A 27,441-nucleotide genomic window follows, 5' to 3' on the forward strand; every position below is an offset into this window, starting at 1 on the left:
TCTGTTATGACTCAACAATCACATAAGGCATACAATCCACATTCGTTCACAACTGTTTTTATCTTGGAATTAAGTAAGCGATCACAAAGTTATCAATCAAGAACCCATTCCAATTAATTCAACCTTTCCTTTACCAATGGTTAACCACCTCTATATAGGTGTAAAGGATCAACTTACTAAACAAGGTCCTCGGCCCTCATAAAGTAGTGAAATGCTTAAAAAGGGAACAACGATCAATCGATCTAAACCAATATATGTGAAATAATATAATGTTCCCAACCAACATGTTTGCATCAATCATCCATATTAACATGTTATAATTCTCATAATAAAATCCATGTTCAACACGTTCATCCAACAACATTAAACATGTAAATCTCAACACAACCAAGTTCAAAGGCATAACATAACCAAGTTCAAAGATATAACAACATGGTTTCAACCAATAACACACATTCCAAGCACACAGGTATGTACGTACCTTGTGTAAACAAATTGATATGCCACTAACAATCTCAAAAGTCGCCTACAGAGAATTCTCCGCCTAAAAACAACCAACAAGGATTCCCAATCAACTTCTAATCGTTCACAGCTTATAATAACACATTCTAACTACATCCTAAACATATTTAGAACATTTCTCCAATAACAAAACTTGAATATTTGATTTCCTAGCATAACAATCCTTGAATTAGTGATTGAAATTCGTTGAAAACTCTTTGCAAACATCGTACTTTAAATTTTCAGCAATATAACTCCTTTCAAACTACTCCCAAAACTTTGAAATCATAGAAACAATAACTTTAATAATTTATAATCATCCTATCGTGATTTCAAAACTATTAAAATCATTAAAACCTTAAAATTTCATGCTTTAAATAATTAAAATTCTAATTCCAATTCAATTACATAATCTGAAAATTAATAATTTGATTATGCAAAACATATAATCTGAAATTCATAATTAAATCATAAAACTATAAAATTTAATTCAAGAAAACATAAATTAAATTAATTAAACACAATTAAAACATTAAATTAGCTTAGGGTTAGGAGTAAACCAAAAAGTGAGGGAGAGAGAGAACGCCGGCCGGAGGGGAAAGCAGCGGCGAGGGCTGTGGTGGCCGTCGGTTGCGCGGCAGTGGTGGTCGCGGTGGACTTGTGCAGCAAGCAAGAATAGAACGAACGAGGGGGAAGAAGAGAAGGGCGCTGGCCTAACTGGGACGCGACGACAACAGGTGTGGGCGACGGACGGCGGCGGTGAGAGCCGACTAGGTGGTGGTGGCTGTCGCAACAACGGAAATGACCAATTATGAGAGAAACAAAAGAAACTACGAAACAAAAAGGGAAGAGAAGAAGGAGAGGAGGAAATAGAGTTACCGGACGGCGGAGGGACAACGGTGAGGGTGGTCGCCGTGGGTGGTGACGGCGACCGTGAACAGCAACAGTAAGGGAAGCAACGTCGAAGTGAAGGAGGAGAGTATGAGAACGCAATTCACGTGAAGGAGGAGGGTTTTGAGTTTTGTTTGTTTTCACGTGGAATAGAGGTTGAGAAGGGAGGAGTTTGGGTCTTATTATTTGGGCTTTACCCAATTGGGCTAGCATTAGGATTTAGTTTTAGGATTTGAATCAAAACCGAATAGGATCATTTTCTAAATTCAATTAGTTTTCGTAATTTGATTTCTTTTCAACTTAAAATTCTAAAATTATTTTGATTTCGTAAATCGTTAAATTTTTTATAAATGTAATAAAATAAATATACGTTAAATATATATATTTATTTCTAAAATCCGTAAATTCTTATTTAAATATAATTAACTATATGTTAAAATATATAAATAAAATGTATAAAATTACGGGGGATTACAACGAGGCATACTAAATCATGCAAAATACGAAATATCAAGATTCTAAACTGGGGGTTATCCTATACTAGCCCGTACAAAAGTCAAAATTCAAAAAATCCCAAGTGGCAGTACAGACTCAACCAGGGACCTTTACACCAACGCCTAGGCTATCCATGCCAAAGCAGGAATACAAGTTCTACACCAACGCCTAGGCTATCCATGCCGAAGCAGGAACACAAGTTCTACACCAACGCCTAGGCAATCCATGCCGAAGCAGGAATACAAGTTCTATACCAACGCCTAGGCTATCCATGCCGAAGCAGGTACAAAGTTCAAGAAAAAATTTAAAAATTCAAAAATTCAAATCTACAAGCTCCAACAGTCCAAGTTCAAGTGGCTATCACACAATTTTCTACAAGATTCGAGAAGCCTAATATTATGCAATCATCATTTCAAAGTACACAAAAAAAATCAAAGTTACATGCAATCCTAGAGATTATTTCATAAGCAAAACATGAAATACTTACATGGACAAGACAAGAACAAGATCAAGGGGAGAGTGTTCGACCTTTGAGAGAGAAAAAGCAAGAGAATGAAAGCTTGAGCTCTTCAAATGACACGGCAAGGGGGGCTTTTATAGCACAACCCCGCGCCGAACGCCGAGCTCAGCGCCCAGCGCTGACCTGCTGCATGCACAGGAATCTTCAGCGCACGGTCCTCCGTGCTGATTGCACGCCCTTTGCTGCTACGGTTTTCTGCACCAAGCATCAAACATCAAATCATGCTATCCTCCGAAAATACGGGTATATACATGTATCTCCAAACACAAACAGATGATTATTTCAAGAATATAAAGTCCAAAAAATACAACAATTTAGGCGTTCGACTCCCAACGGACCCAAGCTCCAGGAAAGTCAGCCGAAATTTCAAAATCTTAAGAGCTAATAAAAAACTCTTATCCCCAGTGATGCCCATCCCTAGAGGATCAATTCCGGGTATTCTAAATTCAAAATTCAAGATTCAAGCGTTTGAAATTCAAAATTTTCGATGCCAAGCTCCGTCCTAAACCAAAGGCGGAAGTGCAGTACAAGTACAAATCAGAGTCGTCATAACCGAACGGAGGTAGACTCTATCCTTTTTTCTAACACATGTTTTGTGCAGGTACCGGCGTACAAAGAATGGTCTTGATTGCAGAACATCTTGACCATTCTCCATCCCGAGTCGAAAACTTTGACTTGCGCTTTCCTAATCGAACGCTCAGTCAAAGTGGGGGCTTGTAGACACCTAAATCGTGTCTCCCCATTGGGATGATAACGATACCATTATCCTTATTAGGAGGTTGGAGAAACTCCGTGCGGAAGTCCCAATTGCTAAGAACATTTCCCAAATCCAATAGCCAAAATCAAATCCCCGAGGCCGTTCCCATTTCGGAACTCGATACAAAATACAAATTCCAAAAATCAATTTCAAAATCCAAGTACAATCTCACCCAATGGACTATCCCATTGGTTTTACAAGGCCTTTTCCAGCCGAAGTGACACTAAGCAATCCAAATTCAGGCGCCGACCCACAAAACCGAGCGAGCCGGGCCTCGTCCCGTAAAACCGAATTCAAAAACCCGAAACGGCTTGTTTTTAGACGCAAACTAAGCCTTAATCATCAAGCAAACACTATGTGACAACTTTGTATAATTCGTACGAAGGTACACCATTACAAGCCAAAACAAGGATGGCATCTTTCGTCCTTGTTTGGCAGCTTCTGCGCCACGTCAGCAGCAGCTGCGTTGGACGCTGGCGTGAGCTGGCGTTTAGCAGCAACTTCTCCTATTTAAACCCCTAATTCTGAGCATTATGGGTAGGCAAAATAAAAACACAACGTCTTAATACAAAAATTTCCACTTAAATCAAAATACAAAAATCCTCCAGAATCTCATACAATTTCCATGTTCTAAGCAATTGGGAGATCTAAAAGGAATTCTTGCCTAAACCTAAGTAGGTAATTCCGAATCCCAACCCTTATCAATCATGTTTCCTTGATTTTCTCTTTCAAAAATCATTAGTAAGTGGATACTTTTAATCTTAAAAGTGTCACTTACAACAATCATACATTTCTTACAAAATCCAAACTTTATGTGATACAAAAATGCAAACTTTCAAGATTCAATGATGTTCAAGGTTGTTTGTAAACACTTCCTTGAACTACAATCATCTTCAAAACATGGAGTAATCAAAGATGATGCCTTTCTAATGTTTAAAGGTTTAATCTTTGAGATTCAAGACTCCACTTTTAAAATTTCAAGTTCAAGTTTCAAAGATCCAATAATGTTTAGGGTTGTTTTTAATCACTTCCCTAAACTAGGATCATTTCAAAATAAGAGCATATCAAAGATCAAACCTTTTCAACATTAAAAGGTCCAATCTTTGAGATTCAAGACTCTTAAGTTCAATATTTCAAGTTCAAGTTCAATATTTCAAAGTTCAACATTTCAAAGTTCAATATTTCAAGTCTAATATTTCAAGATTCAAACTTTTCAAGTTCAAGTTCTATGTTCAAAATCCAAGACACTTTAGGTCGAGCAACTTGACCTAAAGTAGAGATTTTTGCTTTGAATCCTTGTCGTGCGCACTTATTTTTAAGGAGTCGCTTGGTGTTCGGATCTCATGTGCTAAAATTCAAGTTCAATACCGCACTTTCAATTATGCAAGTTCAATTCCGCACTTTCAATTATGCAATTTCAATTCCACACTTTCAATTATGCAATTTCAATTCCGCACTTTCAATTACGCAATTTCAATTCCGCAACTTTACTTGCCTAGTCCTTCTAGGCAATGTGGTTTCACCTCCTAGTCCATTTCTAGGTGGTCTTGTACTTTACTAATTTCGCACCTATTTTCCATTGTGATATTGCTTTACTTGTTTATTGCTTTCATCACCTAACATGCTAAATACAACAAAATACAAGGTTACGCCACGCTTAACAAAGATAATTTCTTGGACAAACCGATCTTAGGTTCCCTTAAATTAACTTTAAAGCTAAGTGGTCACAATACAAACTAGAAATTCGATTTGTTCTAAATTCAAACCCACATAGTCTAAACTAGGGTATTTTCGAAAATGTTGTGCCACGCATTTGAATCATTTTTAAAGCTCGCGGAATAAGCATCTCGTTCCCTTGCCCGGATCTCACCCATCCGTTTCTAAGATTCAATACCTTATCCTAATAGAGTCACTTTTTGGTCTTTCCAAACGAGATCCTAAATAATATTTGGTGGCGACTCCTTCAAAATAAAAAGATACAACGGTTCTAAAACCGCCCCCGTAGGAAGGGAAAGCAACGTACGAAAAAACCCCCCTACACCTACCAAGAGGGAAAAGGAAATTTTCTTCCCATGTTTTGCATGAATTCCAACTTCCCATGAATTCCAACATCCTCCATTTCAATTTTTTATGTCAACCAAAAAATTAAGAAATCTATAAATTCGCAGGAACTTCCATTTTTAGATGTCAATAAAACAACCCTTTGCTTAGGGGGACCTAGGTAAGCAACTTCCTCAATTTTCTAGGAAGTAAAAGTTTTTAGAAAGTGTAATTCTCATTTTTGCAAATCAAACAACACTACAACCTTCCACTCAATAGGAAATTACACTTCCCATGTTTTTCATGTCAAACAAACAACACCTTAAGGCGAGTCTTGGATTTTCAAACCTACTTCCAGAGTTATTGTAGTCTTTTATCACATTAGGGTTTAGATAAGTCTTAAAAGTTAAGGGACAAACAGTTAATTATTTAGTACTAAGGCTCTGTTTGGTAGGGCGTAAAACGTTTTCATGGAAAACGATTTTTTCTTTTTCAATCATTTTACGTTGTTTGGTTGGGTAAGGGCTGGAAAACAATTTTCCATGACTTCCTCAAAGGTGGAAAGCCCTTTTCCATTTGAAAGGAAGGGAAACCACTTTTCCTTGTTTCCTCTTACCTCCCTCTCCTTTCTTCCTCACAATCTTCACTATCTTCTCCCATTTTCCTTTAAGATACCAAACAAAGGAAAAACAGTTTGGAATTGTGTTTTCCCTTGAAAAATACTTTTCATGGAAAATCAATTTATAATGAAAATGTTTTACGCCCACCCAAACGGAGCCTAAGTTCCTAAGGCCTTGTCCTTTTTGGCTTAATTTCAGTTTCAGGACTTATTTTGCAGTTCAGTTCAGTTCAGTTCAGTTAATTTAAGTTCGGTTTAATTCAATTCAATTCAACTTAATAATAATAATAATATTAATAATAATAATAATAATAATAATATTATATATTATTTATATTTATATTTAAATTATTATATATAACTAATTATTTATTATTAATTACTATAATTTATTATTTATCATTTATTATTATATTTAGTAATTAATTACGGATTATTAATTATTAAATAATAATTATTTAATTATTTATTATATAGTTATTTATTATTTACTTATCAATTATTAATTATTATTTAGTTATTAATTATTTAGTTATTAATTAATATATTATTATTATTTAGTACTCCGTAATTAACTAGAGATTACTAATTGTTAATATTTAATATTTAATTACTTATTATTTATTATTTATTATTCATTATTCATTATTCATTATTCATTATTCATTATTCTTTTCAGTTCAGTTCAGTTCAGTTTAAGAGCATTCAATTCAGCTTAGTTCAGTTCAGCTTAGTTCAGTTCAGTTCAGTTCAGTTCAGTTTAGTTCAGCTCAGTTCAGTTCAGTTCAGTTCAGTTCAGTTTGGTTCTAAAAAAACATGCCTAACTTTACAAAAGTACAACATAATTTGAGCAAATAAGTTTAGGCTTAAAATAGGGTCTTGGAGCGTAGACATGGAAGAGAAAGGAGAAAAGCTATGCGAGGCGGCGAGGATAGGCGATGTGGCCGGCGTCACTTCGCTCATCGACGCCGGGTACGATGTCACTTACTTCGATGCCGACGGATTTACTCCATTGATGTATGCTGCTAAGCTCGGCCACCACGAAGTCATCAGTAAACTTCTTGAAGCTGGCGCTCCTTGGAACGCTCTTTCTCCTTCTTCTTTATCTGCTGGAGATTTTGCTATGCAGAATGGTCACCAAGACGCCTTCGACCTTCTTCTTAATACCGGTACTTCCCTTTACTTTTCCTGCATTTTCTTTGCTGATCTTTTCTTAATTTACCTATTTTTTTGTGTAATATGTTTGAAATTTATAACCTTTTTATTTTGTATTGATTTGTTAGATGTTGTTTTTCTGTTCAGCTTACCGCATATGCTATACAATTTGATTGATTGTTATTCATGTAAGTAAGTTTAAGATCTTAACAAATGAATTCCCTAATTCTTTGTAAAGGATAAACATGACCTTTAATAAATTATTAAAACATTCAGGATTATGTCTTTTGCTGTAATTAGTGGTTTGATTTTCCTTGAAACTTGAGTACCCGAGTTTATAAGATAGGACACCAGCTGATTGGTATTATATGACAGATAAGCATTTTGCAACATAAAAATGAGTGAAGTGTGGATTATGAAGACACACTGAAGAATTCTATGGGATTATAGTGTAAGATTGTTTCTTGTACCCGTAGACGTAGGGACATTTTACATGTACAGTGTTGAATTATGAATGTTTCCTAAGAAATTGCGTATACGTGATTGTGTCTTGGAATATAACAGAAGGGTTTGGTTATACTTTTCCTAGATTCTTTGCAAGTCAGTCTTGTCCCATTCTTAATTTTAAGTTGCTGATAAGAGGGACCTGGAGGGGGTTGATTTCTACTATTTTGTTTGATAGCCATACTTGCGATTGTCTTCAGATTAGGTGTTGCTCTACTTTGCAAATCCAGCTTATTCACATTACACATTTTCAAAAGGGGTTCTCAAAATTTATTTGTTTGGCTTCTTTTTGCAACTTGCTTTGATGGTGATTATGGGTTTTTTATCTGCTACTTGGTGACATTTTGTTTTTTATATTTTTCCATAGAGATGGTGAAATATATGTCTGTTTCATGTTGGGGAGGATGTTGACATCCAGCGACTGATGGTCATGGAAGGTCTATTACGTTGCTCCATTAGGGGAACAAGAGGGAAAATCAGACTAGCTACTCTCGTAGTTGTTAATACAGTTAACTTTTATGGTGGTGTAGGCATATTTAACTCTATCTCCTAGATTAAAAGGCTAGTTCGGAGCGATGGAATATTTTTAAGGAGATTGATCTCCATATTTGTGTGTGCATATTTAGCCTAAGGCTTATATGTAAGATAAACATGGAATGTTTAATCCCACCGCTGATGTTTTCGAAATATGGGATATTTATGAAGCACGGAAAAGGGATCAAAGAGCACCACCATTAGAATCTAATTCTAAGTTAGATTCTTGTTGATAGTTGGACCTTGAAGAATTTGGAGGTCTAGGATCAATTACCGTAGGCCTAACACATCATCGCATTTTGACTTTAGCATCAACAACGTGGTCTCGAGGTCCAGCTCAATAACCATTATTTCCATCATCAAATTTTAAGCCTCATAGGAATAGCCGTGGCCCGTAATAATGGGTGGGTCGAGCCGTGGTTTGTGCCGAGGCAACGTGCCTTGGGACTGAAAGGGCTTGCCCTCCCACGCTGGTCGTGCCAAAAATTTCAAAAAGACGGCTCAGGCACGACTCGAGTCCACGTGCTGGTTGGGCTGTTCGTTCGTGCCTAAGCCTAATTTCACTCAATTAACGTGCTTTGTCATGCGTTTTTGTGCTTTTTTCCAAAAATGTTACGGTCCAAGCCCAACTCACGACTTCGTGCTCGTGACAACCAGTGTATAAAAAGGCGCGCCTAGGCGCAAGGCGATTGGAGCCAGCGCCTTTTATTGTCTAGGCGAGGCGTTTCGGTGAGGCGCACCTAAGGCGCACCAAGGCGCAAAAAGGCGCACTTTGAGGCGCAAAAAAGGCGCACCTACCAAGGCACACACCATTTTTTCACTTCTTTTTTAAACTTTTTATTAGGGCGCCTCACTTCAATGAGGCGCGCCTAAGGCGCTGGGAACTCCAAATCGCCTTGAGCCTTTTTATACATTGGTGACAGCTTGTTCCGTGCCTATGTTAGGCCGTGCTTTTTTCCGTGTTGGGCCTCGTCCAGGCCAACCCGGTCCACCCTAGGGCCGTCTTTAGCCATGGGACTATTGGAGTGAAGGTAAGTGTGCGACAAGCGAAGAGAATAGGGAGAATTGGAAACAACCATTGGTGATTCCACTATCTTTCTCTTCATCAGCGGATGTGAGTGTTGTGCGGCCGCAAAGCTTCCATCTGGAGGAGAAATCATAGGTGGTGGTGGGTAGAGAGAGAGAGTGTGTTAGTGTGTATTTTAGGGCTTTTTTATTTATATCATTGCTTTTCGTATCCGAAACAAATTATGCTTCCATTTGTCAATTCTTTTAAATATGAGTAATATAAGTATTATGTTGTGGGTACAAAATATGTTTTAGAACTCATTTCTAAGGTTTTTGCATTTTTGGTGCCCCTCACCTACGAAAAGGAAAAGGCGCGCGGCTGTGACTTATGCATAGGCTCCTTAGGTAAGATTTCCACTCAATAATAAGGTCTGAATCCTTCCATCATGAAGAAAGAAGTGGCTCGACTTCCAATACACACTAAGCTCTCTAAGAACCTGCTATTTGACAGATTTGCTTATTTTAAGCATCATTTTCTTTTTATATATAAAGAAAGAAATTCAATACAAGTGCTACTATTTTCTCTTTTTAAAATCTTTAATAAGCGACTTCATACCTGCATTCCTGTTCCCTAAGTTGGCAATAGCAAAACATCTTCTTCTTGTTCTTGTGCTACTTTACAGATTTTCAAATAGATTGAGCAGCATCGAGAAAAATGGAAATGCAACCGATAAACTTATTAAAAAGCTTCATGTTAAAGGACTCTTTCATTGACGTGCATTTATGTGTCGTAATGAAGTCAAGTCAAGGTGTCCGATATCTTAATGTGCACGCTGCCTTGATCTAGGACGGTGGCTTTGACGGCTGCTCCTCCTCCTAAGTGCAAGACAAGTATCGCCGACACTTTAGGATGCTATAAATGCTTTCCATCGAGAAATTATGCAGCTTCCATGTCGATCTAGTTGTTTCCTCGCGTGTAGTGTCTTAGGCAAGCAATAACTTGAATCTTCCCTAGGCTAAGAGTTTTCTTAATACTCATAAGCTTCAAGTTTAGTGCTTGCTTTCTCGGATTCTACTATCTTGGATAGGCTTTCTTTGAGAGGCGCTTGCTCGAATAACCAGGATGCTGAACGACATTCAGAAGAGCGTGCCCGCTCACTCTTGTGACAAGAACTCTTGTAAGAGCCTTCTCCTCCAAAAAGTCGTCATCTCCTAAATCCATCTATCTTGCTAGCCTAAGGTTTAATAGTTATCCCTCCTAACCAAAATGAAACCAAGGAAAGGTGTGATTGGGACAGCTTCTAAGAGTCTAAGAGTCTAAGAGTTTGGGTATTTATTACTCCCTTCGTCCCAAATTTGTTTTTACACTTTCCATTTTCATCCGTCCCAGATTAGTTTTTACACTTCTACTTTAGGAAAGACCCCACAATTATTATAATACATCTTTCTTTTCACCACCAAAAAGTAAGAATCCACACCCTCTCAAATTAAATTAAAAAATTACGCCACTATCTTCTATCACATTTAATTTTCAATAATATAATACTCCACTATGTCATTTCACATCTACTTTTTCTATAAATTATTATTTGATAACCAAACAACAACTTATCTCCTAAGTGTAAAGACTAATTTGGGACGGAGTGAGTAATTGTTAGGACAGGTAATCAAGTCAGATGTTGATGCTAACCGTAGGATTGGCTTGAGAAAGCAAGACGCTCTTGGGATAGGAATGAAGTCAGTGTCCCTTCCAGTCCGATCAAGAGTTACGAATAAAGACTACTCCACCAAAGAAATAAGCTCGGATTTTAAATAAAGTAAAGAAAGGCAGAAAAAGGAGTAAAGAAGTGACATGAGTTTTTCCCACACCTACCCAACACACATTAAAAAAAAATTCATACGGAGTGATTGGGAAGATGTCGACGAAGGTGGTTTCCATTCGTCGGAGGAGAAAATCGGCAACTTCGTGGTTCCGGATTACGTTTAGAGTGGTGGTGAGCCGAGTACGAGCATCACAGTAGTAATCAGACAACATAATTAGCACTCCCTCTAGCCGAGATTAGTTTTCACACTTAGGGCACATAGTTTTAGGAGATAAGTTGTTTGATTATCAAATATACTACCTTCGTTTCACCATACATGCATCATATTACTTTTTGGAATGTTTCACAATACTTGCATCATTTCCCTTTTTAGTAACTTTTTCTGGTTAAAATTTCATAATTACCCTTTTTTCCCCTTTTATGAAGCATTTTCTCTTTTTTTTAGCATTTTCTCTTTCTTCTAATCACATATGCAAAATTGACCAACTTCAACTATATACCCATTTCATTGGTTATTGTGGCAAAAGAAACGATGCAAGTATTGTGAAACGGAGGTAGTATTATTTTATTGAAAAAATAGATATGAAGAGAGATAGTGGAGTATTATTTGATTGATAAGTGGATATGATAGAAGATAGCGGGGTACATTTGGAATTGAATGCGAGGGAGTGTGAAGAGAAAGTTATTAAATTAATCGTGGGGTCATTCCAAAAATGAAAGTGTAAAAACTAATTTAGGACAGATGAAAATAGAAAGTGTAAAAACTAACATGGGATAGAGGGATTAAATCATAATATTATGATAAATAACTTACAGATAATAAAAAGTAACTCAAATAGAGTTTCAGTAGCACTTATTATTAATAGTAACCCACGATAATATAATTAATAACTCCTTAATACAACATAAAAATTAATTAACTCAAAATAGAATAACAGTAACACTTATAATAGTAATAATCCACGATAATCTAATTAATAACTCTAAATATAATGTTAATAACTCTCGAATAATATAAAAGTACGTATTTTTTTACGAAATACACTTGAGTTTTCAATTATTCATGAAATATCATTCAAGTTTCCAAAATTCATCAAATACTCGCAACTTTTTCAAAAATATACATAATATCCATAAACTATTTTTCGCCAACTCCATTAACTTATTAATTTTCTTCTCTCTCTTTTCCTCCCTTTCTCTTCTGTCTTATCATTGCTGCCCTGCTTGCTTCTCCTCCCCTCCTCTCTCCCCTGTCTCACCAACATTAACGTACCCCCACTCTCTTTTCCCTTTTTCTCATTGAATGGGATTGATGATTCAAATGGGTAGTTGATCTGATTTCCCATCTGGGTATCTCTAGATCCTTCGATTGATCATCACTCTACCATCACAAATTCACAATCACCCATTTCTTCCCCTTTTTAAAACCATTTTGAAACGTATAAAACTAAACTCAGGTGCAATAATATGTCAAATTAATTGGATCTTAAATTAGAAAGGAATTGCTTCTAAAATCAAGACAGCTAAAGATCTGGGAAATGAAGAAAAAACACAGAAATTGTGAGTACATAGATTGGTAAGAACGTGATTGTTGAGCCGATGGAAGGAAAAGGGAAGGGAGTTTGTGCAGAACGTGAGTTGGGGTTTGGAATTTGTGAAGCGTTTGTTTTGTCGTTGCAAAAAAAATTGAGAAGAACGGAGCACACGTTTTGAGTAAATGTGAACATAAGAGTGTTGACGAAAATTTAAAAGTTAACAGAGTTGATGAAAAATCGTCTTTAAGGGTATTCTTTGTATTTGTGAACTATTTGGGGCATTTGGTGAATTTTGGAAACTTGAAGGTTTTTCGTGAATTAATAGAAAACTGATGGGTATTTCATGAAAAAGCTGCAAAAAGTAACTTAAAATAAAGTGACCCTTATTATTGTTTAGATATGTTTTTTTTCCTAAAAAAAAGAAGAATGAAGTCGACTTTTTATAAAGGGGACGATGGGTTTTACCACTGGTACATCAGTTCTCTATTTATAACAAATTATGCATTTAATACATAGTTGTTCCGTTGTTGGCTCTCCTCGACAGCTGCACGCCCCAGCCGTTTCTTTTGACGTTTGTTGTGCACACGCATCACGTCATGGGAAGGTTAATCGCAGGAAGAGCATCGCCATTAGCACACAATTTCAGCAGGGCAATTTTTACCCTAAATGTGATTTAATGAAAACCGCCGGATGCTATTATATTATTAAATTGATGAAAACTGTAGGATGATTTAAATCTAATGTGAAATAATGAGAACCTTGAGATGCCTTTAATCTTATGTATATGGAGTTTTTATACTCAATGTATTTCAAGTTTATGCTTAATATACTTAAAGTTTATGCTTAGTGTTCCTAACCCTTTATATGTAATCCAATTAGTCATTTATAGACCATGGTAAACATGTGATGTCATTTTCTATTTCTTTTGATAGATGTGGTATCAGTTTCTAACTCCTTTTACAGGGGTTCAAGCTGAATTGATCCTTGGTACCATCGCAAGAAAAGAGAAAGAAAATAGCCATTCTGACGGGGGGTACTTGGTGGATAGAGTTAGCTTTAGTGAGGATAAGCTGATGGACGCAGATAGCAAGGCTGTTATGATGGCGTGGGAGAAGCCATTAATGGAGTCTCATGCAAAAGCTGTCTGCTCTGGCGGAGGCCATGTGTTGAATGTTGGATTTGGAATGGGTCTGGTGGATATGGCCATCCAGCAGTATAATCCTGTTTCACATACTATAATCGAGGCTCACCCTGAAGTTTATGATCGTATGCTTCGAAATGGCTGGGGTGAGAAAGAAAACGTGAAGATTTTGTTTGGTCGGTGGCAAGATGTTCTTCCCCAACTTGGATCCTATGATGGTAATTTTCTCTTAGGACATTCTGTATTATCTATGTTTCCACTGTACAAGGAGATAACAAAGGAAAATCTGTTTTTTCTCTCAAGTTGTGACAGTATTTATGTGTGACAACGCTGTTGCTGATACATCCCTCCATAAAACTCATCAAAAGCTTCTTATGTTTGATAGTTAATAAAAGGTGTCTAACTTTGCAGCGTGTATCTTAGAAATAGTTTCTTTTTCTGAAATAACTGTTTGCAAAGCCTTCAATGCAGGTGTGGCCTATGTGGCCATGGGTAGGGTCAAGTCTGAACCTTACATCGCTATAGACAGAAACAGGAACCAGGAACCAGGAATAAGCTGTAATAAATTATTTTCTTTTTATTCACCATCAAGGTTTAAGAATAATGTATATTTTGTCATAATCAGTAGCTGAATTTCTTTGTGATACCACTCAATGAATAATTCATGATTTTGATATATTTATCATAGCTAATTCTCTATACTGATGGAAGTTGCACACTTAGATATTTTATACCTTCACATCAGCTATTAATATTATACTAGGACTCTTCAATTTTCCTCAAGGATCCGTGTCGGATACTCGACACTTAGATGTCGGTATGACGCTTAAGAGTCTTAGACACTAAACACTTAATTTTGAACCAAAATCATGAATTGTTTTTTCAGAAATTGGTTGTGTCTGACTCTTGGGCACATACCCATGTCCAACACTTGTAACTGAGTCCACGTAAGATAGCTCATCAGGTGACCTTCAGTCATTATTAGTGCTGCAAGTTGCATAAGCACTGAATGATGAAAGAAAGACTACACTTTCTGATTTTGTTTAGTTCTGATCTTTGTTGGATATTATATGTTGGTTTGGTTTGTAACTTCTTTGTTGATATATCATATATTCCTTTGCCTCCTAGCCCTCCCCTGCTTTTTTACTTGCATATTCTTGTTCCATGTTTTCGGCCACTATTGCACTTTTTTTTATGGTCTTTATCTTTGTTTTTCAGGTATTTTCTTTGATACATACGGAGAATACTACGAAGACATGAGAGAATTCCACCAACATCTTCCTAAATTGTTGAAACCCGGGGGTATTTACTCATTCTTCAATGGTCTTTGTGGAGATAACGCCTTCTTCCATGTCGTTTACTGCAATATAGTTTCCTTGGAACTTGAAAACTTGGGATATACCACACAGTTAATTCCATTGCCAGTTAAGGATTGTCTAGCAGAAGAAGTTTGGGAAGGTGTAAAACAGAAATACTGGCAATTGGATACATACTACCTTCCTGTTTGTCAGTACACAGATGATTCTGAGTGAGTTCTGAAGTTGACACTCTTACATGTTATGAAGTCTTTTAATGAACATTGCTTGACCTAAAATTGGGTGAAATGTCATCCTGTTAACTGATCAGCAGCTTGTGTAATTGTTACCAACTACAAAGAAGGAAACTGGTTGATAAAGTTTACGTGTTCTGCATTGAACTATATTGGTTTTGTAATTTTGTTACTGACCGAGTAACGATCAAGCTACTGGACTGTGGTTCAAGTGTGGTACAGTTTTCTGCTCATCTTCAATGCTATTTGGCAAGTATAAGGATATTGCCTACCTAATTACAGTCTGTTAATCTCTTTGTTAAAACTGTTACTTGAAATGCTGTATTTCAAAAAATTAATTATTTCAATCACAAGGAGTTGTCTTATTTAGGAATTGGAAAATCAATGAGATAAGTCAGATAACACTATTCTTTAGTGAACTGTATACAAAGTTTATTATTTGCACAATTGTTGTTCATTCATAATTATCGAGCCCCCACATGTCATGGGGTTACATGCTTTGTTTGTGTCAGAGTCGGGGGGAGAGGTTATATGTTGATGAAACTTGTGTGTGCTAGTTTGGTCTAAAGATGGTCGTGGGTCGGGCCGGCTTTGGGCTTCGGGCCGAGTTCACGGACCGTGGTCTAACCGGGTCAGGCCAAGTTGTTTCGTGTCGGGCTGAGGTCGGGCAAAAAAGTTAAAAATAGGGCCCAGGCTCGGCCCAAGCCCACATGCTTTCGTGCCGGGCCGGGCCGCCGTCGTGCCTAAGGCTAATTTTACTAAATTTAGCGTAATTTGTTGTGTCGGGTCGAGTCGTGCCGTGCCTTGTCGTGATTTTTCCAAAAAATTAAGGCCCAGACCCGGGCCACGACCCACGACTTTGTGCCCGTGCTGGGCCGTGCTTTTTTCGTGCTCGTGCCGGGTCGGACTTCGGGCCGGCCCGGCCCACGTCCATCTTTAGTTTGGTCTACCCAGGTGAGGTTGGAAGGCTATCCGAAATGCCAAACCCTAGAGAGTCCGAAACTCGGGATTATGGATTCAGAGAAATGTTATTGTGGTGTTTTGCTTAATAATTGAAATACAATAGGTGTTTTTAATGTATCGAGTACGAAGGATTTTATGTCTGGTGTAGGGTAGTGGTTAATTTGGAGTCAGAGTGCTTCACTAGAGTCTATGAGTAAAGAACACATTTTTTATTTATGGAATTGCACGCCAATTCTGTCTTTCTTCCTGGTACGGGCTGGCGGTTCTTTCGGGCGGGAAGCAGGCCGGGGCCCCCAATCCCGGCTGCTCAACCGAGCTGCAATCCATCCCGTTTCTTTCAAGATAATAGTTGAAGTCTGAGTGTTTCAGTACGTGTCCTTGCTTTTTTTAAAAAAAATATTTAAGTATATTAGTATAGTTTGATACTTGATGTTGCTTGGGGGCCTAATGTATACATTTTTCCTATATATACATAATAAGTAAATGGACACTAATATTTACTTAATCTAGTGAGCTAGCTCTTTGCGGTCCTTTGATGTTACAGTGTGTTCATGTCCATGTGAAAGTGATTGGACTAATCACTGTGTGTTTCCCATCTGACCATGTCAGATGAGGAAAGCTGGAAGTGCCAGAGGGCATGGAATTGGCTGAAACTGTGACTGTGAAACTCTTCTTCTCATTCATTTTGTTGAAAGTCAGTGATTCAGCGAAGCGATATGCGTGGATATTGAAGCTTTGTATGTTGTTGGTATCCCAACATTAGTTAGGGTCCTTGTGTATTTGATAGAATTCATTGCCATACTTTCTCCATTTTCTGAAGCCGTTTCCAGAGTGACAGCGAATGAAGGTTAATTGAAGTCTCCTATTTGGTAAGCCTTGCCTGAGGAACAGCTGAATTCATGAGAACTGGTATGCTTAATTTGGTCTGAGGTGTAATTTAGAGCACAGAGAAAGTCAATGTAGTCATTGACTGTCGCATCATAGACTAAGCCTGGATCAAGGGCTCCATGATCGAATGGTGTGGATGGAAGTCCTGTGGCAACATCAATGTTTCCGTTGTTATAGGATGTGTATGTTGTGGTCATAAGAGCAGATTTGATGGCTGCAGGGCTCCATTTTGGGTGGGCAGCAAGACCGCTTACATGCTGGCATGACATTGATGTCCCTGAGATGATGTTGAAGTTGACATGCCTAGTATCACTCTCCAACCTAGCTGGGCCCACCTTGCCTGTCCAGCCTGCTAGGATGTTGACACCTGGAGCAATCAAGTCAGGTTTTAGTATTTCTGGAGCTAAATGATGCTACTACTGGGGATGGTTTCACAACTAGCTCTGTCACCGAGAATCTAATTGTTGTTGTTGGTTTTGCATCGAATAAGATGTACTTTTTGATATCATCAGCTTCTTTTTGTCCTAGAGAAGCTGCAGGTATGAGGTGGGCATCAGCTACTAGCTCTTCACCATAGGCCGCGCCCTCTTTACCACTAGACCTTTTTGGGTCCTCCAATTTCCCCCTCGATCACATACAGATTGCCGTTTGTCATGTTACTTGCATAAATAAGGGATAATAACTTACTGGAAAGAGGCTTACCACTGGAAAGTGATGCACCAGTAAAATTCCTTCCATCTCCTAGGATAACATATGCTGGGAAATCACAGTCAATTATACCAGCACCCACAGTGGTTATCCATGGAGCAACATTTGACAAGCTGCTAGAGTCCGGTCAAGCATTTCCGGCAGAACAGGACACCAAAATTCCCTTTCTCATTGCTGTAAAAGCTCCTACAGCAACCATGTCCATATAATAGTCAGATATGCATCCCCCAACTGACATGGATAAAACATTTACTCCATCATCAATTGCCTTCTCCATTGCAGCTAATATGTAAGATGTAAAACACCCACCTAGCCAACAAGCTTTGTATGCTGCAATTCTGGCATATCAAAAAAGACTAGCGTTAGTAGTGGCTGAACCAGCAGCTGTAGTAGCCGTATGGGTCCCATGTCCATCACCGTCCCTCGGCGATTTGCTTTGTGTTGATTCATCAATTGGCCCGAGAATAGCTTCATACCCCTTGCAGAAAGACCTTGCACGCACCTATGAATTTTCTATTGCAGTCTGAAGACTTCAAGTTTTTACCTTCCACGCACTCACCCTTCTAGCTACTGGGCACAGGGTCTAGCCCCATATCGTCGAAGCTTTTAAGTTCTGGCCACACACCCGTGTCAATGAATCCTATAATACATCACTCTCTCAAGTAGAGACTGGAAGAAGCTCAAGTCTTTTAACCAGCCCCAGGAATTCAGTTAACTTTGTTCGTCTTGTGTGGAGCTCGTATCGTAATTCAAGCACAATAGAGAGAGTCCCTAGTTGGCTCTCCAGTGAGTTAGCTTCTTCTTCAGTTAGCCTCGTCGAAAAGCCATAAATTACACTCTTGTAAGTATAGAGAATCTCTGCGGTGTCTGCAGCAGACCGAAGAGAGGAGTAGTACCAGTTGTGATAGTCTACGAAATTTGCTGGCATGTGGGACTTGTCCATGTGAACTATGTAAGTTTTTCTTTCTGTTGTTGCATACATGTGGTAAGGAAACAATATACGAACATTAATACTCTCGTGTCAACTCTCGGTGCCAACTCTCGAACCCCACATCATCTTCCCATACTACATCAGTCACTCCTTTCTCACTTTGCATACCCATCAACTCGTTTGAGGCAACCGCATAAGGAAACACATATTCATGAAATTTCACATCCTGCGAGACAAAATACTCTCGTGTCTCTAAATCATACAATTGCCACCTTTCCGGCCAAACGGATACCCAAGAAACACACACTTTTTACTTCTTGACTCAAACTTGTCCCCCTTACTCCGGAGATTATAAGCATAACACAAACATCCAAAAACACGAATGGGCACATAAGATGGAACTTTACCAAATAACATTTCGTAAGGTGTTTTATTATTGAGAAGCGGAGTAGGTGTCCGGTTAATCAAATAACAAGCGGCCATAACACATTCCCCCCAAAATTTCTTTGGCAAATTTCCTTGAAACTGCAATGCTCTCGCTACATTTAAAATATGTTGGTGTTTTCGCTCAACTCTCCCATTTTGTTGTGGAGTTCAAACACACGACGATTCAAACAACATGCCATTTTTGAAAAAATATCCTTGCAAACAATTAAAATTTCAGTTCCATTATCACTCCGAACAATCTTGATGACTTGATTAAATTGACGTTTGATCATAGCAACAAAACTAAGAAACATCAACTCAACTTCTGTTTTATATATTGCTAATTAAATAAATCCAAACACCCCTAGAAAAATCGTCAACAATTGTCAAAAAATACTTCGTTCCACAAGACGAAGGCGTCTTGTAGGGACCCCACAAATCAACATGAATTAACTCAAACATTCCACTAGCATGATTGTCACTAATTGGGAAACTCTCTCTACATTGCTTTGCACGCGGACATACATCGCAAACTTTATTATGCTTCCTACTAGTATTACTCACAGGAGGGAGTAACTGCAATACTTTCTCCGACGGATGTCCCATTCGTTGATGCCACAAATCCACCACACATTCAACAGCTAGCACCCGTACTCTCGGAACTCCCCGGAAAAAAATATAGTCCTTCCTGTCGATCACCCACGCCAATCACCATCCTCGTCGTGCGGTCATGTATAACACATACTTTGTTAGTAAACTGGGCTGAGCAGTTTAATTCGTCACTTAATTGAGTTACAGAAATTAAATTGCAGTTAAATGTAGGCACAAATAAAACATTTTCAAGGACTAATCCACCCTCCAATGTCACAGAGCCATATTGATTTGAATTCGCCGACTGACCATCCAGTAACACAACCGAACAATCTCCTGATGTTTTGATGTTTTTCAATATTGAAATATCGCCCGTCACATGATTTGAAGCTCCTGTGTCAATAATCCATCGAAAATCTATATTACCTTGCAACTTAATCGTAGGTTTGGACAAGATATCAACGATCTGTTGAACTTGAGCACTTGTAACTCCCACGAGCCCTGCAGTTGCTCCCTCACTGTCTGATGTTGCGGCAGTGCTGCTGCTCACTGCGCGTGCGCGAGTCAGACCAGCAGGCAGCCCTGCAGTGCCACGACCTGCCCTGCCTCCACGAAAAGAACCACGTCCACCTCTTCCAGGCCCTCGTCCACCTCTTTTCTTCTCATCCCACCACTCGGGAAAGCCTATCAATTGATATCAACTCGCTATGTCATGCCCCTCTCTATTGCGGTGAGTGCAAAACTTATCGCTAGTGTTTCCGTACCTCTGCTTAGCCTTCGATTCAACTTTGAAAGCCATGACTGCCTCCTTCTCCTTTCTTGCCTTCACTTGCAAACTCTCCGTATTACTCACAGTTTGATAGGCTTCATCAACAGAGGGCAAAGGGGATTGTGCCAACAATTGAGCACGTATAGCCTCATAATGATTATCAAGGCCAATCAAAAAATAATGTAAGTAATCTTCAGTGCGAATCTCGTCCACCTGTTTCGCAATATTGCACTTACAGCCTCAACACGAATATTTCGGAACCCGAGCATACTGCACTACCTCTTTCCAGAGCTTTGACAACTTTCCGAAGTACTCCGTGATTGTTTCTGTGGGCGTCTGTTTGCACTCACTCAACGAAATTTTGAGTTTACAGACTCGTGTACCACTTACCACGCAAAAACGTGTTCTCAAGTGTGCCCACAACTCGTTTGCAATATCGAAATCATCCAGTGTGGCCCTCAAATTCTCATCCACATTATTAGTTATCCAAGAGACGACTGTCGAATTGACAGCCAACCAATGCTTCATCTTCCTAGCATCTGACGTAGGCTTTGCGATCGTACCATCGATAAACCCGTATTTCCACTTGGAGACCAATGAACGACGTACAGCTTTTGCCCGTTGATCGCAGTTCGAAGCCCCGCGTAATACGACTAGCGTAATTACAATTCCCGGACCATCACCTGATCCAAGGTAGTAATCAAGATCAACGGTGGTGTCAACTGCCTCATCATCCTTGCCCGTGTTTGGAATACCGTAATATAACAAATACAATTCTCAACCTTGTCACACAACTACTGTGATTGCAACAAGAGACAAACAAATAAGCACTCGTTGTCTAGCAATCACAAACAACCGTAACAAAGACTCTTAATATCTCTCGCAATTGATTGACTGCGTTTCTCAATACTCGTTGCGGAAAAAAATTAGGGTTTAACCTAAGCTCTTGATACCATGACAAATAATATGTAATCCCCGTGTTTCTCATTAATTTACTCCGTATATATATTACATGAGGGAAGGCTAATTATGTAATTCCGTATATCTAATATTACAATATTAACATAATAACTCCGTATATTCCGTATATACTAATATACTATCGTAACACAGTGGCTTTGGAGGAGGTTGCGGTGGTGGTTGTAGTGGTGGCAGTAGTGTTGGTTTTGGTGGAGGTGGTGGCTTTGGAGGGGTGGTTCTAGCATGGGCGATGATCCTGGACCTTGCCGTGGATATGGACCTGGTTCTATATGGGAAGCGACACGCTCAAAGGCAGAAGTTCCATACTAGGAACAATAGGAAAACCTTAATGAATAAAGATAAATGCTATCACATTTGTAAGCACAACCATGCAAGTAGTATGCAACACCATGTCCACGAATCTGGGTAGTCAAAAGTAATGCTATAGGTTGTCTGCGGCAAGTAGGGAACAATTTACATTTCAGAGTCTCTATGTGAAAATCAGAAGGTAAATAGAAATATGTAACAATGAAAACCTATAGAAGCTAATTGTATTTCTATAATATTGGTTAATCCTAATTAATTTAGTGCTATCCTGGGTGTCTGCCTTCATTTTACACAGAAAAAGGTCAAAACTAACAGCTATCAGGTTGCATATCCACATCAAATACCAAGTAATTTGGATTTCCTAACTACCAGAAGAAAGAATTGTGTAAAATGCTGACATATCATAAACTCTAAAGATAATAATAATATATACATATTATTTTTATAGCAAAGCCCCAAATAAAGACCCCCCCTTCTTCCTTCTTCCTGCCTTTCGATTCACAGCAAATAACCAGAATCTCAAAACCCAGTCACTAAAACAAAAATGAAAAAGCTACCAATCTTATCAAATATGAATGTCAGCCGTGCCTAATGAATCGATCCACCGTCTGATTAATTATGCGTCAGATAAATGCCTCCAATATCAGTTGCAGTTACGCCACGGACCCTGAAACAATGTGAAATGGGACCAAACATCAAACTAGACATGCCAGTAAAATTTAGGTAGTTGCAATAAATCAAAATTGACCAGTAACCAGAAACTGCGAGGTCTTATTCTCAAACCAGAAAGAAAGGGATAACGTGTTATGACAGCAGAAAAATCCAACTAAAGCTTTGATGATATTACATTTTGCAAATTACAGCCCCATGATAAGGGATCAATCAATCTCTGGGGCTCAAATAAAGACCCACAACTCTAGCCAGAGTAATTAACATAAGCATTATTGTGGCTACGGCTGGTACTATGTTCGAATATAGCCCATATAGGTATCAAACAGAGGTGATGGATGACACAGATTTCAGTTCATATAAGTTATAAACTATGTTCTGCCAAGTTCACTATTTTGTCAGTTGGCGACTTGGCATCACTAGTTACGTTACTGTTTAGCCGTTATTGCGGAAGTCATTGATGAATTATGTATTAATTTCATTCTGCTAGCTGGGTACAAATTTGGAAAGAAAACACCAGGTGCAGAGAAGATAAGAGCAAGAATTGGATAGTTTGGGATTTCCACTCTGTAGTTTTCTGTTAATCTGCATTTGTCGATGAATGTTTTCCTTTTCTATCGTGCTGATATTTTTAACAGATCTTGAAAACTTTGTTTGAAGGCGGAAAATATTCCTTAATTTTGTTATTAAAGGGTTTTTTTTTTATAATTTGAAGAGAGTTTTCATTTTCCTCGAAAATAATTTCGACAACAACAATAGATTCCTAGTCATTCCTTAACTCTATACTTCACCCCAATTATGACACAAGTACATGACACAAGTAACATGTATCTTACTCCTTCAAAAACAGTTTTGTGCTTAAAATACAACAGATCCATTGAAATACTTTCCAACCAACCATAAAACTCTTGTGATAAGAATTTTTTATTTACTTTAATACTTGAAATATCTGAAACATAAGCACATCCAATAGGAGTTTTATTAATTCCGCCATAGCAGAACATAAAAACCAACATGGACCAGATTATTTTTTTCACAGATATTGGTACATAACTATAATACATCCAAGTAAATAGAGATGCTACCATTTCCATAGCAACGACATCACTTTGTTCTGGTTTCAGCGTGATTGTAGACTGTATGAAGTATTGAATACCAAGAAAACAAATCAACACTAAAAGCAATATCATAATCAAGTACTCCATATCAAGTACCACAACCAGTAATGAAGTACTGATGCAATCTAATTGCTGTTACCCACTTACCCTAGTGTGTTACCCAACTTTCGCAATAAGCCTATTTCAGTTTAGCTTATTGTTAAGCAATCTACCAGTATGACCATTATGAGAGGAGAAAATTATGTAAGACAACTCTATCTCAAAAAGCATCTTATTGTCAGCCCTCGCTTCATGTTAACTTATCAGGGTAAGTTTATCAGAGAGGGAATATTAAAATCCTAAATGTCTTCTAATCAAAATTTTCTCGATCCAATTTGTAGAACAATGGACTTCATTAATCCAGAGACCAGAAATATATTATATACATGTGCATAAAATCAATCAGTATATCCAGAAAGTTCTTTTAAAATTGAAAGAACAGTAACCAAGTAATCTTACCAGATGGACCAAAGATGTTATCTTCTTGAGAACTATCTACACCTGCCGTGGAAGATCTTGGTTTCTGTTCTACCTTCAAAATTTGTACATACAAAGAGAAAATTCATGTTAGCAATCAGTAGTGAGCCATTTAAAGATTGAGTTCAGCCAAGGGTGTGTTAGAAAGGTGCAATCAGAGAAGACTTACTGATGATTGGTCTCCAATCCATTCAGGAATATTGTCTGAAAGAAGGGTCATATACTGCTCCATAGCATCTTCTTGGGTCATAGTTCCTAGTCTTTGCCATGCATTCCTAGCACAATACAAACAACATTTAGCAGCAGACTACCTTGTTTTGATTCCTAATAAAGTATAGTTTTTCCCTAAAACCTGTTTTATAGAGATTCGGATTCCTATCAAGTTATATACATACCGGAAATCTGGTTCGTAACATTCCCTAAGTTCTCTACATATAGCTATTCGCAGGCCCGTAAACAGAGTTTATCAAAAAACTTAGAGCTACTATAATTATCGAGAACTTCACCTAATATTCATGCTCTTTAACTGTGAAAATTTAGTCAGGAATCAGAAACAGTGGAAAGCTCCAATCTTGAGCCAAAAAGGGTCAACAAGCTCTTTTGGTTGTAAGTTGCAACTACATTGTCTACAATCACACACACGTACACAGGTGTACGCTTTGCATCTAAATGACGTTATCCATAATTTCATAAAAATTCTGGAAATACTGCCAAGAGACTAGAATTACAGGGGAAATGAAGACATGGCTCAGTCCAATAAAACATATTGACCGCTTAAGAAAAAGTGGCCCAACTAATATGGAAAATTCTTAGGTTTTTATGTAAGCAAATAGTCTAACAGTTACATACGAAAACAAGTTATATGTTTTAGTTACATGATGTGAAAAAAATACTTCTTATATATAATATATAAAAAAGAAAGAGGTTTTGGCCTACTATCTCAGACGAAGGGAATGTCTTTGCTATGGAAGTATTTAAATGAAGTTCCTCAGCATTATCAACAACAGTCAACTAGCTTATCTTAAAAGGCCTCTTTTCAGGTTAGTTTCACATGCATATGCACACACGCACAAATATACTCAGTCAAAAACAATACTCCAAGTCTCCAAGAGCATAAGCAACTGCTAAGTCAATAATGTATGTCAACAATACATTACTCAAAAGTAGAGCTCTACAAACAGTCATGTAGAAGGGAAACATACAGTTCCATATAACATGTAGCACAGGCAGAGAGCTTAAGTGCCACAAACAAAAACACATAGTAAATCTGCTAAAATCAACACTGCACAATATTAACAACACAATGTATAAAAATAGAGCTCTAAGTATATGAAGCAAAACATAGAATTTCATATAATCATGTAGACAAAGCACGAGCAGAGAGCTTAACTGCAAAAAAAACACACACACAATCCATACTCAAAGAACATTATTAACTGCTGAAGCAATACTGCTTTCATAAATATAAACAGTATATTCCATAAAAAAACAGAGTTCTGAAACCAATGTCATATATTAAAGACAAAGATATAGAGGTGCAAATACCACTTAGCACGGGCAGAGAGTTTAAGTGCCATGGGTTGAGGTTCATGGCATGTTCCCTCCATTGCAACTTTTTGCAACCCATACAATTGCATCATTACATCATTACCCCCCTTGGATAATCGCCCTTCCTTGTCTTTACACTGGACAAAATTCATAGCTTTTGCAAATTTATTTTCCAATTCACTTCTCTCAACACCCTCCCAACCCTCCTCATCACTTAAACCGCCCTCATACTCCCTATCAAACCCCCTACCACTAATCTCTCCTTTATATACATTGCTCGAATTTTCGACCGCCTTTTCATCATCAACAACTCCTTCACTACCAAAAACCACTCCAGTTCCATGACACTCTCTATCCTCAAATCCCACTATTGTTTCTTGTACATGATCAACAGATTTCTTCCCACCAACCTCACATTCAAACCCTACAAGTTTTTCCTCCTCTTTATTCTGGTCAACCAACACTTCACCAAATTCACCAATCTCAAACCCTTTAACTACGTCTTGATTAAACCCTGATTCAACAAATTTAACATTTTTAGCAACAAATTTAACCCCTTTTTTTTCGCTCCCAGAATCACAAACCCTTAATCTATCCTCGTGATCAAGGGTTGCAGAGCGTTTGATTCCTTTTTCTGTGATTAATCCAGAAGCTGAACAATCATCAGTTGAGCAAACAATCAATGAAATAAATCTCGCGACAAGGACAGATAGCAGAAACCAAGAACACGCCTTCCATAGCAACTCGTAAAGAAGCTCCATAATTAGAATAGTGCCAAAAGGAGAAAGAATTTAAGAAACGGAGAAAGAAGATGAACAATTCTGATAATAATGTCAGCAGAATTTCAGAGGAAATCTAATAAGAGGAGAATATATGGAGAGAAAGGCAAAGCATATTCTTGTATTCGGAGAGGGAACTTTTGCTTTTATAAAATGTCCATGTTTTATGGGGGCAGGACTTTGGTTACTTGGCGGGGTTCTTCGAAAGAACATGAAATCGACGGTGTGGATGGATAACATCATTGCCGTGCCTAATCACGCGAGTTTAATTAATTACGACTCTACCTAAAGTTCTGGATTTGTAGTCATCCGAATACTCCAACAGATGATCTGATCTATTACTTGGTCTTGCGTGACATGTTCTTGACTCACGGAACAAAAATGTCTCGGAGTTGATGATTTGCTTACCAACTTTGGTGTGGGTTCGAGTCCGATTCTAACTATGGTTGAGTTTGTTTCGGAGAAGAAAATCTCTGTCTAAAATTTTGTCATTGAAGATAGGATAAATTACTTTTATTATCTTAAAATATCGAAAATTTATTTTTTACCAGCTAAAAAAGTAAAACATGTATTTTATCACCTAAAAAAAATTAAAACTTGTTTTTACGACCTGAAAAATGGAAAACAAATATGAAAATATTATGATGGAGGCTACAATAACGGTAATATTCTGATATGTTATCTTCCACGATGTCATGTATTTAATTCCCTTCTCTTCCCTACTTCTTTCTCATCCATGAATTCACATATCCCCTCTAATTCACAAAATTGACAAAATTCAATCACGGTAAAGAGAGGAGGGTGAAGGAGTTAAAGAAAATCACACATGTAGTGTAAAAAATTGGAGGAAAAATTGAATTAATGTGCCCCACATAAATGTTTCATCTATTTTTCCGTTTTCAGGTGATAAAAAAAATAAGTTTTAAATTATTTTTTAGGTGGTTCATGAAGGAAATAGTGCCCTTTGGTCCAAGTATGCATATAATATTAAGTCTAATAAATGCGGTTCAGTATTAATTAACAAGTTAATAATTCAGTGAGATCAAATGAGCTGAATGTCTAGCTAGAGGCCGCTTCAGTTCAAGTGGAATTAATTATATTAATCCACAGCTTACTCTTGACTGAACCCGTAGAGTCACACAAATAGTACGTAAACGGATCAAATATTTAATGGCA

The 27,441-nt window shown here is 37.8% G+C and overlaps 2 protein-coding genes and 1 pseudogene across 4 annotated transcripts; 1 reads left to right on the top strand and 2 right to left on the bottom strand.

Annotated features, from left to right (window-relative positions):
- The first annotated feature begins 6,678 nt into the window (after positions 1-6,678).
- Positions 6,679-15,519, top strand: LOC110786191 (protein arginine N-methyltransferase 2). Of its 3 annotated transcripts, none has more exons than XM_021990731.2 (3): positions 6,679-6,992; positions 13,346-13,741; positions 14,742-15,519. In XM_021990731.2, the coding sequence occupies exons 1-3, from the start codon at positions 6,716-6,718 to the stop codon at positions 15,053-15,055; spliced, it is 987 nt and encodes a 328-aa protein (XP_021846423.1). In that variant the 5' UTR covers positions 6,679-6,715; the 3' UTR covers positions 15,056-15,519. The 3 variants fall into 3 exon arrangements, with proteins under 3 accessions (XP_021846423.1, XP_056696231.1, XP_056696230.1); XM_056840253.1 differs by having other exon boundaries at positions 6,686-6,992; positions 13,327-13,741; XM_056840252.1 differs by having other exon boundaries at positions 6,702-6,992; positions 13,315-13,741.
- A 1,065-nt stretch (positions 15,520-16,584) lies between these two features.
- Positions 16,585-18,613, bottom strand: LOC110786173 (subtilisin-like protease SBT1.7; annotated as a pseudogene).
- A 3,403-nt stretch (positions 18,614-22,016) lies between these two features.
- Positions 22,017-26,464, bottom strand: LOC110786190 (acyl-CoA-binding domain-containing protein 3). Its single transcript, XM_021990730.2, has 4 exons — positions 25,484-26,464; positions 24,108-24,213; positions 23,921-23,993; positions 22,017-22,302 (listed from the first exon to the last, which is right to left on the bottom strand). Exons 1-4 carry the CDS (start codon positions 26,245-26,247, stop codon positions 22,289-22,291), a joined length of 957 nt encoding a protein of 318 aa, XP_021846422.1. The 5' UTR covers positions 26,248-26,464; the 3' UTR covers positions 22,017-22,288.
- Positions 26,465-27,441: the final 977 nt, after the last annotated feature.

Source organism: Spinacia oleracea, chromosome 3 (genome assembly GCF_020520425.1).
Source record: "Spinacia oleracea cultivar Varoflay chromosome 3, BTI_SOV_V1, whole genome shotgun sequence".
Classification (NCBI taxonomy): Eukaryota; Viridiplantae; Streptophyta; class Magnoliopsida; order Caryophyllales; family Amaranthaceae; genus Spinacia; species Spinacia oleracea.